This window comes from Emys orbicularis, chromosome 2 (assembly GCF_028017835.1).
Source record: "Emys orbicularis isolate rEmyOrb1 chromosome 2, rEmyOrb1.hap1, whole genome shotgun sequence".
Taxonomy (NCBI): domain Eukaryota; kingdom Metazoa; phylum Chordata; order Testudines; family Emydidae; genus Emys; species Emys orbicularis.
In genome coordinates, this window is record NC_088684.1 from 212,584,807 (window position 1) to 212,599,188 (window position 14,382).

A 14,382-nucleotide genomic window follows, 5' to 3' on the forward strand; every position below is an offset into this window, starting at 1 on the left:
GGGCATGCCCGTAACTGATTGTGGGTTGTGATAGGCTCCACCATTTTTCAAGGCAATGATGTCCCTCAAGCATTTTTTGCACTGCATCTGGACATTTGTAGAACTGCCGTTGCCTTAAGGTTTTCTGGCCAACTAATTCACTGCTGTGCTCAAATGCAAATACAGGAGCAAGTAATTTGGGCAAAATCACAGGCGCCAAAGAAAATCCAGGGGCAGTGAAAAATGACAGGATAATAATTTTTTTTAGAGCAGTCTTGCAGTTTTGTATTTATTCCCAATTGGATTTATCTGAATCAAGATGCCTTGAAAGGAGATGCCTTGGTCTGAACTCTACATATTCCAAATGAACAGGTGAAAATTAAATGTTGTAATTGTTATAGTCAATATTCCTAAGTTCAGATACAGAACTGATACATGTATACAAAGAGGATAATCATATTCAGTAAAACATAACCTTTCCAATGATACCTTACATGACCCATCTTGCATAAAACATCTTAGTTATGCCATATTCATATCATAACAATATTTCTATGAAGAATATGGGCGTAGCATCACAACGGGATCCCTGGGGTGCAGCCTAGGATGGTGGGACCGCTGTGCCCCCTTAACTCTCCAGCCTGGGCTGTCTCTCACAATGCTTTGCTAGTGACAAGCAGCAAACCCCTCCAGACGCTGTTATCACTCAGCACAACTGCATGTGGAGCCCCACACCCAGCTAGATTGCATGAGCCACTCATGAATCACACAGAGAAAGGCACCAGCCGAATCCCCCGCCCAGCTCCCAGCCTGGCACCTCAGGAATATGCCATCTTGCACTGCTAAAGATGAGCAATGCAAGTTTATTAATTGGTTCACCACTTCATCATTGGAAAGTGGATCTACACCAGTCGTCGTAAACCAGAGCAGATTTACCAAACACTTCAGGCAAACTCACTGGTAAAGATAAACAGTAAAACAAGTTTATTGACTACAAAAGATAGATTTTAATTATAAGCGACAAGCAAAAGTCAGAGTGGTTACCAAAATAAAATATAAGCACGCAATCTAAACTGTCAACCCTATTAGACTGGGCAACCTCTAAGCAGTTAAGCAGTTTTTCTCACCCCACTGGATATTGCAGTTCATAATACACAGGTTTCACCCTTGAAACCTGAGCCAGTCTCCTCTGTTAGAGTCTGCAGTCTTCTGAGTGTCCTTGTTGCTTGCAGCATAGGTGGGGGCCAGAGAAAAGGCCAAGCATGGGGCCCCTGTGTTCTGTTTTATACCCTTAGTCCCAGGTGCTTGGAGAACACAAATCCAGGCATGTCTAGTGGGCATTGCTGAGTCACGAGGTGAAGCAATACCCCTGTGTGTCTCCTGTGAAGGAGTCACTGAATTATAACTCTTCTGCTGGACAATGGCTGGTGATGTCTGTTCAGCCCCCACCTGGGCGTTGGTTACCTCTTCCCTTGCCATTGTCTCTGTAGGGCTAGTATCTGGGCACGTCCCAAACCCACAGCATATTTTAGTGAAAACCATACAACACAATTCTTATAATTTTATATGCATTAATGATACACCTATTTAGATGGAACAATGGCTTTCAGCAGATCATAACCTTTCTCATGATACCTCGCATGGCATGCTTTATATGCAATATCACAACTACACCTCTACCCCAATATAACGCGACCCGATATAACATGAATTCGGATATAACGCGGTAAAGCAGCGCTCCGGGGGGGGGGGCTGCGCACTCCGGTGGATCAAAGCAAGTTCGATATAACGCGGTTTCACCTATAACGCGGTAAGATTTTTTGGCTCCCGTGGACAGCGTTGTATCGGGGTAGAGGTGTATATGTAAATGAGGAATATGGGGGTTACAGAGCACTCCCCCAAGGTATAGAATGCCACACCCTCATTCAAATACTACCTGAAAATTCACTACTTCTTGTGAATTCTTAATAACAATTGTAAATATGTATTAGCTAGAGAGAATATACATTATCCCCTCTTCTGGATTTCCCAGAGTCTTTTGCCTTCTAGAAGCCTTTTTGATGATAAGTGCTCCTGAGCAGGGACTGTCATCATTATTCTGTCTTGAGTGGTGCCAATCCTGCTGTCAGCACTAAATAAACAACTTGGCATTTACAATACAGAGCACCTTTCATCCAAAGGTCTCAAAGCACGTTACAAACAGTTGCTGAGCCTAATTAATTCTAAGGGCGGGAAGTAAGGTAGTCCCCATTTTACAGTTGAGTAAATTGAATCACAAAGGGTGTCGTACTCCTTGTGTACATGGTAGGTTGCAGGGGCACTACTAGCAGATCAGGCTTGTGTACCATATTTGAACTATCTATAGAGCTTCCATCATGGAGAAAAGATATGATACTTTAATGCACTGCCAGGTATGGCTGTTACCAGCTCAGATAAGCCACACTGCGCCACCTAGTGACTGAACATTATAATATGGTTTTAGCATTGTCTCATGCGGACGGTGGAGAAGGGGGGTTAAAACTTGCCTAAGTTCATACAAGTTAGTGGCAGAGCTTGTCATGGACCCCATATCTCCTGATTTCCTACAAGAATGCAGAGAAATTAAAATAACTATACTATTTTTAGCTGGTGGAATTTTTAAGAGTAGGATGAAATCCAAGTATAAAGCAAAACTCTACACCAAAAGAAATTAGTGTAACTGTTGGTACCATGTTTTAATAGTGGGACTTTTAAAATAAGTCAAGGGGCTAGATCCTCAGATGGTTTAAACCAGGTGAAGATCTGTTCCAAGGTCTAAAATGGCTTAAAGATAGATATGTCTTTTGAAATTGACTGGAATCCAAAGGTGTAATGTTGTTTTTTGTTAATGGTTAAAGTGATTAATATGAAATAATTCCTCTTTCTGATAGAATACCCTGTTCCCCTGTTGTCTATAAAGGTCTTTTCAGCCAGGGAGTAAATGACTGTCTGACTTCAGGGGAGACAGTGCTGCTGACTGTGCTTTCAAATGCACAAAGTAAACACACTCAAAAGTACAGAAAAAAGTTTTTCTTCTCTAATTTATTTCAGTTATAATAACTGCCATAGGTACATGTGTTTTTCCAGTTACAACTATTACCATTTAAGGTAATGTTCACTGAAGTCACACACATTGGTTCAGCTTCAGAATAGTTTAATTAAAAAAAAAAATTAGCTTAGCCCAGTTTTTTTAAAATTCAGCATGAGATAACCTTACTTGTACTCTACAGGTATTTAGTGCAATGACACATTTATTTTCACATGTTGAAGATTTTTGTTATATAAGTAAATACCATCCAATGCAACTCACAATTATTTTATACAATGTTCTATTAATTAACATGTGCCATTGAGCTGAAACGGAATACTCCAGTGTATCGTGCTAGAACTTGTCGCTCCGCATTGGCAGTGTTAACAATATTACAAGGCCATTACAATGTTATGGACGGTTCAAATCTAGGACAATATTCTGGCATTTTCCCAGATCCTCGGAGTCCTGAAGCCTCACTAATCCCTCTTGCTTGATCCATTGCCTTTTTACTATTTCCCTTATGAAATCATAGAACTAAGCCAAAAGTACTGAGTGATTCACAATTAATTCCTCTGGCATGGGGGACTCCCTAGCTGGCATAGGGACGCTTGGGGGGCGTGGCCAGAGAAGCAGCACTTGGCAATCTCTAGTCAGCATATTGGCCCGTAAGGGGCTGCTACAAGCCAAAAGGACTTAGACCAGCCCTGATGCTGCCCCAGGGATCAATTGGAGTGAGGGGCAGGGAGGAAACAAAAATAGCTTAAAGTAAACTTTGCCACCTCTTTCATCCCTGCCCGTGCGAAACAGATCTCTGATGCAGCTGAGGGTCTGGCCCTTTCTGATTAACTACTTTGGTCAATTACTTTGGTCAAGTATTTGGACACCAGTTGAAAAATACAGAGCCCTAAAAATGTCGCCACCCCCTGCATAAAGATGCTGCACAACTTCAAAGCAAACCCTTTTATTTGACCAGGGCCTACAAAGACAATCCCTTAGTTGTACTCTCTAGTGACAGAGATTTTAGTCCCTAAGAGTGAACTGGAAAAAGTAGACTGCCATTGGAAAATGCAGTGTCTATGCCATTCAGGCAGTCTAAGAACATGCTGTAATTGGAAGCAAAATTATCTGTTAAAAAAATTGTGCAGCTAAACAGTATTGACTGATAATGAACAAAATTTTCTTAGTCAAGTGCCTGAAGTTAGGTTTCTTTATTCAAATTTCTACATCTAAATAACTGGCCTGATTTGTAGAAGTGCCGAGAGCCCACAAATCCTTGTGCAATCCATGGGAGCTGCAGGTGCTTAGCATCTCTGAAAATGAGGCAACATTTAGATGCCTAAATATAGAGCCACAAACCTAATATTAGGACTCAAGTTCTAAAACTTCCAGCAGAGTGCGCTGGTATCCCACCAACCCCCAAAAGAAATGATTGTTTAAAAAATAAGAGGGTGGTATATGCTTTTATATTTCATTTTATTTTCTCATTTGGTTCATTGGGCCCTCACTCTACCCCCCACTGTTGTGTAATGCCATTATCTGGTGCCGTGAACTAAACATGAACTAAAATGACTGACCTGCTTATATGGTTCCTAAAAAAATCCCTTTCCCCACAGGTATGGAATCACTGTTCCATCTCAGTAGTACCTTGTCTCATAACTTACATTCCCTTTGAATGATCTGCTATAAGAGACCCTGTGTTAGAAATGGGTAGCGCAAACAGTATAAGAATTTGTGGAATCCATTGGCTGGATCCTGCTCTGGGTTCTTCTCTTGTTTTATGTGTATTCCCTGGCAGGCAGAAGAATCCAAGAATTAAAGCTGCTTGAGATGCAGGTTTATTTTGGTTTTTCTGTTGTATTTTCTTTTCTTTTCTTTTTTTTTTTAACCTCTTCAATTTGGCGCCACTGGAAGCAATGCGTCAGAATGTTCTGTATCGCTGTTCTGGGCTCGTCCCTGGCTAAAATGTAAGTGGACTGATGCTTTCAAGCAGCACTCCTAGACTGACAAATTTGTACGGCTTCACCATGGGTAACTACTTTTAATCTTGTGCCTAGCAATACAAACAATTCCCTGCCTTCCTCACAGGAAGCAATTGCATTTTAAATGCATGTAAACACGCTATCCAAGCCCAAGAATGTTGTTTTGAACAAATAAAATTCCATTCTCAGGCTGATTTCATTCCCTACACTTCTTTGACATGCAGAATGTTACTGTTTATTGCTAATTGGAATTAATACTTCAATAGTTGGCTACTACTATTTTTAGATAATGTTCTTTGAATTTTATTTCAACAGAGGTCTCAGTCTGCATTCTCACTGACTAGTGAAGATACACCAAGCAAAGATCTGGACCTAGCGTCATCTATGCCTGAGATTCTTTGGAGGCAGCAGAAAGGCCTAGTCAGGAGACAGAGGGAACACAAACTGTCTGCGTTACCTAGCTGGAAAAGTGTGGACAGACTGAATGAAACAAGTAAATATTTATAGTACCAGTATGACACCTTCTTCTGTTTTTCCTGTTGAACAAATTAAACTTGAAGTACGCACCCAGTCCTGCTCCTATTGAAGTCAGTGGCAAAACTCCCATTGACTTCAATGAGAGGCAGGGTCAAGCGCTAAATGGAAAAAGAAAAAGCCTGCACTACCTTTGTGATGCCTCATATGACAACAATAATCAAACAATGGCACTAATTATGATACTACTAGTTTTCCCTGAAAAAGGACTTCAGAATTTGGCCCTTGGTGCATAAAATAACAATAAAGTAATATCAAACAGCGAGCTAATTAAATATTCATTGCTGGGTTAACTTCTGCTCCAAATAACCTCTTGTCATTCATATAGAAAGTGTTATTCTTATGGGTAGGATTCCTGTCCAAGGCCTGGATTCAGCAAAGCATTTAAGCATGTGCTTAAATTTAAGCACCCACTGAAGTCCCACTGAAGTCAACTACACAGTCATTTAGTATTTAGCAATTACTTAACCATAGCTTAGGCCTTGGCTACACTCAGGACTTCCCAGCGCTGCCGCGGCAGCGCTGGGAAGCGCAAGTGTAGTCGCGCCGCCAGCGCTGCGAGAGCTCTCTCGCAGCACTGTAAGTATTCCACCTCTCCGAGGGGAATAGCTTGCAGCGCTGCGAGCTAGCGTGCAGCGCTGCAGGCTCTGATTACACTCGCGCTTTACAGCGCTGTACTCGCTGTGCTCGGGGGGGCGTTTTCACACCCCTGAGCGCAGCAAGTTGCAGCGCTGTACAGCGCCAGTGTAGCAAGTGACAAGTTGATACAATTACTTTCTAAGGGTCCCTTGCTCAGACTAGTTCCTGTTTGTCATCCGAGTTCACAGTTGAGATAAAACATGGGTGTCCTGTAGAGGCTATTTTATATTTAATAGGTATCACATTAATTTGTGCAGTAAACCCGCCTGCCCTGGTTTGCAGCTTTTTGTTAAAACACACAAAATCCAAGAGGATCTCAACCAGTAGCTTAGTGTAGTAGTAATAAACACCAGTGGTCTGAATCCCCACTGCCATGCTCCTCAATTAGTTATTTATACCTGTGAAAAGTGAGTGTAAATCTCAACCACTCTAAGGGCTTGTCTATACTGGCAATTTACAGCGCTGCAACTTTCTCGCTCAGGGGTGTGAAAAAACACCCCGTTTGAGCACAGCAAGTTTCAGTGCTGTAAAGCGCCAGTGTAAACAGTGCATCAGTGCTGGGAGCTACGCCCCTCGTGGAGGTGGTTTTTTTACATGACTACACAAGCCATGTTAAAGCACTGCCACGGCAGCACTTTAGCATTGCCAGTGTAGACTAGCCCTAAATTAGTAGTGTTTACATCTACTTTGCAACTGCTTTGTACAGCTGTAAATGCCTGCACAAGGGCCAGGTGGCACAGAAACCGGCTCTGAATTTTCATTTACAGATGACCGGTTCCACACTGAGCTCATTTCTCTGGCCATTCTTATTTTTACACAAAGAATTCATAATGTAAGTCACCAGTGACGTCACAATTTGTGCCTCATGTCTTTTGTTATGTCAGGCAAGTGCCTTTTAATTTATATCAAAGAGGTTTCTAATAAACAGTATTTGACATCAGTAGCTGGAGGGATAAAGTCAATGTTACTCTTTGTAAGTAACTTCTCTGTATGTTGTTGCCTTCCCCCTGCTAATCAGCTAACATACTTCACTTTTCTAATCAACTAAAATACATTTTAACAAATTCAGCTATGCCACAGGCAGCAGCTACCAGGGCCGGCTCTAGGCACCAGCAAAACAAGCTGGTGCTTGGGGCGGCACATTTTTAGGGGCGGCATGGCCGGCGCCAGAATGCCGCCCCAGAAAATGTGCCCCGGCTGCCCGAGCTCACCTCCGCTGCTGCTGTCATGGCGCGCGAAACAGCTGATTCGCGCGCCGCTGCTCGCCCTCCCTCCCAGGCTCTCAAGCCTGGGAGGGAGGGGGAGCAGCGGTGCGCGAATCAGCTGTTTCGGGCGCTGCGGCGGCTCAGGGTCTCCCCCTCCCTCCCAGACTCTCAAACCTGGGAGGGGGGGGAGATCCCGAGCGGCCGTTTCGCGCGCCGCTGCTCCCCCTCCGTCCCAGTCTTGAGAGCCTGGGAGGGAGGGGGAGAAGCGGCGCCCGCGCCGTGGCCACTCGGAGTCTCCCCCTCCCTCCCAGGCTCTCAAACCTGGGAGGGAGGGGGAGATCCCGAGCGGCCGTTTCATGCACCGCTGCTCCCCCTCCCTCCCAGGCTTGGGAGCCTGGGAGGGAGGGGGAGAAGCGGCGCCCGCGCCACGGCCACTCGGAGTCTCCCCCTCCCTCCCAGGCTCTCAAACCTGGGAGGGAGGGGGAGATCCCGAGCAGCCGCGGCGCGCGAAACAGCCATTTCGCGCGCCACTGCTCCCCCTCCCTCCCAGACTTGAGAGCCTGGGAGGGAGGGGGAGAAGCGGTGCCCGCGCCGCGGCCACTCGGAGTCTCCCCCCCCTCCCTCCTTCCTAGGCTTGAGAGCCTGGGGGGAGGAGGCAGGGCTGGGGATTTGGGGAAGGGGCGGAGTTGAGGCGGGGCCGGGGGTGGGGTAATTAAAGAACGGGGGGGCGGCCAAAATTCTTTTTGCTTTGGGCGGCAAAAATCCTAGAGCCGGCCCTGGCAGCTACTCAAAACAAATGACCATGAACTTTGTATGTGTTTTGGGACAATGGGCAGAAGCACAACTAGTTTGAATTTAATTAGTTAAGCATTGAATGTTGGGGTTCCCCCGAGACACATTCAGTTCAACACCAGTCTTGTCACTCAGGTTCCCTTATTTGGCAGACAACAAAGCTGTACTGAGCTGATCAGACTGTAGGACGTACCACACATTCAAAGTTACACAACAGACCTCTTCCTTTATATGCATTAACACAATATATTGTGTTTAGTATTCATTGCATCATGTTTTGGATCACATGGGATTGGCTTGGTCACTTTGTAGGAACCAATCCTTGTACAGCACACAGTCACTGAACAACTTACTCATTACCTCATTTTACTTTCCAGGCTTATCCATTGTTATCTTGTCCATTGTAAATGGTTTGTTGGTGTTCCCCCTTATCTTAGGTAGTACAGTCATTCTGTTTCTAGCCTGCTGATCCATTTACCTTCCCAATCCTGTCTCCCAAGAAATGAGGCCTTACCCGTGTCCAATCACTCATGTCAAGCCAGGACTACATTCCACTGCTTTTATTTTTTCCTTTTTATATTAGCATTTGTTTTATTTGCATTATAGTTTTTATTTTCTGTTCTTTCTTTTTTTAAGTTTATTACCCAGCAACACACTTTTAAGACAATAGTAGTTGTAATTATTCGAATTACTATTAACGCAAGGCTTAAAGTATGAAGCAGGCGGTAGAAGCTCACCTCCTATGGTATAGCCCACTAGGGTGTGATTTTACATTGTAAGCTTAGTTTGTCTTTAAAGCCTATTTTTATTTTCATTTTGCTTTTATTTTAATTGCATTATAAAAAAATTGGTACAAAATACAAACAAAATATTTATTACCACAGGAAATATAGTTGGCAAACAGAACAGAAGCTAATTAAAATAACATTCTCTGGTCCATACCAGAAGTGGTTCTTTTTAGCCACCACACAATACGTGTTATCAGCATAGACAGTTTTTACTTTACCAACATCCTAATGTCTCAACTGTACTGTGCAATTTGGAGATTGTTCCCCTAGCGTCAACCCACATACCAGCAACTCTGTCTGCAAGATGTTACACCTGCACGTGTAAGTGTTCCCCAGGGGCAAACAGTAGTACAAGTCTGGGGCCTTCTAGACCTTGCATTGTCTTGCTACAGTATTTGAGGAGGGAAAACAAACTTCTTCCACACCATACGGATTGCACTGGTTTCACATTTAACTTTATGGTATTGGATCTTTGTTAACTTTCTTACCCTGCACCAACAGGTGTCACCCCTTTTGTAACAAATTTGTAATGTTTCTGTGACGATAAAAGAAGGCAAATGTTCTTGGTTCATATTAAGCCAGGTCTAAACTAAACAGCCAAGCCTGTCAACAGATTTAGATCTTCAAAAATTGTTTGCAAGAATCAGAATTACTTCCTGGGGCACTTACTCAATTTCTTTGAATTAACATGAAATTTGGGAGTGAAAACAGGCCAAAGAGATTTAAATAAATTAATAATTAAAAATAAGAAGCTTGGCAGATCTTATCAGTTTAATTACCATTTTGTTGGTGGAGTGTTCTGGGGTTTTTGTTTTGATTTTGTTTTTGTTTGTAGTTTTGTTTATGCTCCAGGGGAAAATTGTTCCAAAACTCAAAGCATGGCTACTATATGGCATATTTATTCCATAATTATGTTCTGTGTTGGGAAAATAAGAATGCCAAATAAAATTTGTGATCTTGAGTTCCATATATTTACAGACATAAATTGAAGGGAGAAAAATACATAAAGATACATAAAAATATCAATATTTTAAATGTAACTGTTCATGTAAAAAATATGGTTTAAAACTTTAGAACAGTAATGCTCTGCCTGTAGCTTGTATTTGTGGCCTTCTAATGGATAATCTGAACAGTCAATTGTGCCTCTGAAAGAAATCTGTATGGCAGATATAATTTGATTCAGTATGCTAAGAAGAGTATGCAAATCCACAATACTGTTTAGTTCTACAGTCATTATGAGAAATATGAATAATAAACCCATCAGATGTTCAAACTTCCCATTAAAAGACATTTCATGTCCTGTTGACAATGGAGTCTATATTTAGAAGCAATGTAAGCTTTACAGTTTGAGTAGATAGGTAGTATTTCTTGCATATTTTTCTTTTCTGAATTTTAGGTTAGCCTGAAACACAGGCTGTATAGCCTAACCTTGGACCCTATTGTCACATATATTTTAAAAAGATGTCCCCACAGAATTCTGTGGTGACTTCTGATTAAAATGGGATAATCGGGAAGATCCCTGATTCAGGGTATGATAAAATCTATGTAGCGTACCACATATTCATTGGTGTCTGTCATTATCTTGTGCTGGTCCCATCATAAAGGGTATGTCTACACAGCAGAAGCTGTGCACAGACTAGCCTACTCAAGCTAGCTTGAATCCAGTTAGTGTGGGTAGCAATAGCAATAAAGACAACATGGTGCGTGCTGCAGCATGGGTAGACAAGCCTGGCAAGGACCCTGGGTAAGTACTCAGCTCACTAGCCCGTGCAGCTAGCCCTCCAATTTTGCTGTGTAGACATACCCAAAATGGCTAGTCGCTGCTAAAATCCTTATTTGACTGTGCAAAAGTCAGCCTGTCAAACTGAAATAATAAAGTAATAATTAGGGGATTTGTTCTTGTTTTAATTTCATAGGTCCACCTCCTGTTTTACAAAGCACTGATGGGAACTGGGTGGCTTTGCAGAGCATTACGTTGCCTCGCCCTAGAATGCTTGCCAAACCAAAGAGCCAAGTATTCAAAGCTTTGGAGAATGAATCTAGTGTTGTGTCTGCTTATGACGAGATGGGCTCGGATAGCGAGGACGACTACGACTGGAATGTGGCCTTGAACAAGCTGCGTCGGAGGCCCAAGCAGTTGTCCGAGGATTCTTATTATACCGATTCCCAGTACAATACTGAATGGGCTTATGGCAGTGATCCGTACCAGCCAGTGACCTCACCTTCATCTGGGCTATACACCAATACAGAGACGGTGTACTCTGATTCAGAAACATCTTCAGTAAATTCCTCAAGGGAGGCTAGAGAATCTAGCAAACTTCCCTGGCTACAAAGGAGAACTCAGAGTGACAAACCCAGAGTGGAAAAAGCACATTTACATGGAGAACTGGATGTAAATTTCAATCCACAGGCTGACAGTTTAGAGTATTCAGATAGCAGTGAGACTGAGGAAGTCCATTATGATTTAGAAAAGAGGTCTAGAAGGTGGAGAAAGAGCAAAATTGTCTCAGAAGAATTAAGTGGAGGAAAAAATCACACAAAAACCCACAAGAAGAATTTGAGCACAAATCAGGTAACTACATTTGCTTATATAGGAAGGATTGAGTAAGCAAAAGTGGGCGGGGGGAGTGGCACACTTTGTCAAAAATGGCATTACCTGTTTCTGAGTCCCTCAGAAGATGATCTTGAATGTCCTAAGAAGTAAAGCACAAAATGGGGTCTTGTATATATGTGCTACAGGCCACCAAATCACACTAGAGAACAGGATGACCAGCTCCTTAAGTACCTATCTGTAATCTGTAGGGAAAAAATTTGTGTGGTCATGGGGGACTTCAATTTGAGGGACATATGCTGGAGGTCTCAGGCTGCCAGTACTAAAACATCCTTGGAATTTCAAAATATCATAGATGACAACTTCCTGATTCAACTTGACTCAAGTGTTGCAACCATCACAGGGTAATTCTGTATTAGGACCTCATCTTGACAGATAAAGAAGAACTGATCACAGAACTAAAAATTAAAAATAGTTTACGTACAAGTGATCATGACTTAATCCATTTATAATATGCAAACAGAATAAAGTCCAAACTAGCAATATATATGCTTGGTGCTTTAAAAGGGCCAATTTCACAAAGCTGAAAATAGTTATGAGTCAAATTAGCCTGGAGGAAGAATTTAATCAGAAAAATATGAATTATAATTGGTAATTGTTTAAGAACATTTTATTAGATGCCCAAAAAAACACAATTGAGGAAGAACACCATATTGGTTTAAAAACTGATCTCGCTTAGAGGGGAAGCGAAGGCAGCTATAAAAAAAAAAATACAATTTAACAAATGGAAGAAAGGGGAAGTTGATAGCGATGAATATAAATAAGAAGCTAGCAATTGTAGAAAATTGATAAGAAAAGCAAAGGGACACAAGGAGAAATTTATGGCCAGCAGAGATAAGGACAATACGAAGGAGTTTTTTAAGTATATTGGAACAGAGAGAATCCGGACAATAGTATTGGTTCATTACTAGATGGAAATGGTATAATTATCAGTGATAAGGCAGAAAAGGCAGAAGTGTTCAATAAATGTTTCTGTTCTGTATTTGGGGAAAAACAGATGATGCAGTCTCATCATATGACAATGATAACACTCTTTTCATTCCACTAATATCTCAGGAGGATATTAAACAGTATCTACTAAAGTTAGATGTAGTTAAATCAGTAGGTCTGGATAACTTGCATCCAATAGTTTTAAAAGAGCTGGCTGAGGAGCTCAGTGGACAGTTACTGTTGATTTTCAATAAGTCTTAGAACATCAGGGAAGTTTCAGCAGACTTGAAGAAAGCTAATGTTGTGCCAGTATTTAAAAAGGGTAAATGGGACAACCCAGGTAATTATAGAACTGTGTATCTGATATAAGTCCTGGGCAAAATAATGGAGCGGCTGATACGGGACTCAATTAATAAAGAATTAATGCCAGTCAACATTAGTTTATGGAAAATCTATCCTGTCAAACTAACTTGGTATCTTTTTATGATATTATAAGTTTGGTTGATAAAGATAATAGTGTTGATGTAATATACTTAGATTTCTGTAAAACATTTGGCTTAATGCTACAATAACTTTTCCATTAAAAATTAAAACAATATATAGTTAACATGGCAAACATTAAATAGATTAAAAGCTGGCTAACTGATAGGTCTCAAAATGTAATTGTAATGGGGAACCATCACTGAGTGGGTGTGTTTCTAGCGGGGTCCTGCAAGCAGCATGTTAAGCCGCAGCGGTGTGCGACTCCTGTCCGGGAGCATGCGAGCTGCTTGCACACGCTAGCGTGACTAGGGACAGCTGCCAGTGAGCCTGGTGTCCGCCCCAGTAGGCGGGGCTGGGGGCGGCACAGCTAGGCTGCAGGAGCTGCCAGGGCTGGGCGCTGGCTCTTGTGTGCGGCGGCCCGACATGCTGCTGCTTTCGCTGCTGCGGTTCTTGGACCTGTCGCTGGCCATGGTCCTGCTGGTCTCGCTCGTTGTTGCCCTGCAGCTCCGTGGATATCCACACTGTAGCCACGGATATCCGCAACCGGGGATATAAATTGTGTATCCATGCAGGGCTCTACAAAGAGAAGGTTAAGGGGTGACTTGATTACAGTCTATAAGTATTTACGTGGGGAACAAATATTTGCTAATGGACTCTTCAGTCTAGCAGAGAACAGTATAATATGACCCAAAGGCTGGAATTTGAAGATAGACAAATTTAGACAGGAAACAAGGCGTACATTTTTAACAGTGAGGGTAATTAACCATTGGAACAATTTACCAGGGGTCCTGGTGAATTCACCATCACTGGCAATTTTTAAATCAAGATTGGATTTTTTTTTAAATCTCTGCTCTAGGAATTATTTTGGGGAAGTTCTGCGGCCTGTGTTATACAGGAGTCAGACTACATTATCACGATGGTCCCTTTTGGCCTTAGAATCTGTGAACACTGTACAGTACTAGAAGGCACTTTACAAAATCAGCTCAGACTTACTCACTCACAGCAATGCACTGATCATATCCAGGATTGAAAGCACACTCATGTTTTTTATCCCTCAGATGTATCAGAATTGAGTAGAAGGCAATGTGATGCATAAACTGTTATTGGTCTTTCCTGTATATTCATCACTTTGTTCCAGGCGATACAGTGGCATTAGTAGTACAGTACAATACAGAGGTTGCTATTAAAAAAATTAGAATTTCCCAACATTTAGCACACAGTGGTATATGGGTAGCTACATTTTTCACTCTTCTTGGAATGGGAAACAAGTGAGCTATCTCAGATAATATTGTGGGATAACTGCTGGCAAACATCCTTTTAATGGAGAACACTGGTGTGGATTGCTATGAACAGGAATGTAAAAGCTATGGGCTGTTACTGAATTATAATCCAA

The 14,382-nt window shown here is 42.1% G+C and overlaps 1 protein-coding gene across 2 annotated transcripts in view; it reads left to right on the plus strand.

Annotated features, from left to right (window-relative positions):
• The window catches only part of MYRIP (myosin VIIA and Rab interacting protein), a 353,060-nt gene that overhangs the window by 297,674 nt on the left and 41,004 nt on the right, over positions 1 to 14,382 (plus strand). For both annotated transcript variants that reach the window (XM_065399403.1, XM_065399404.1), the window contains exons 8-9: positions 5,323 to 5,500; positions 10,882 to 11,537. In XM_065399403.1, the coding sequence (XP_065255475.1) occupies positions 5,323 to 5,500; positions 10,882 to 11,537 (834 nt within the window). The remainder of the gene's footprint in view (positions 1 to 5,322; positions 5,501 to 10,881; positions 11,538 to 14,382) is intronic.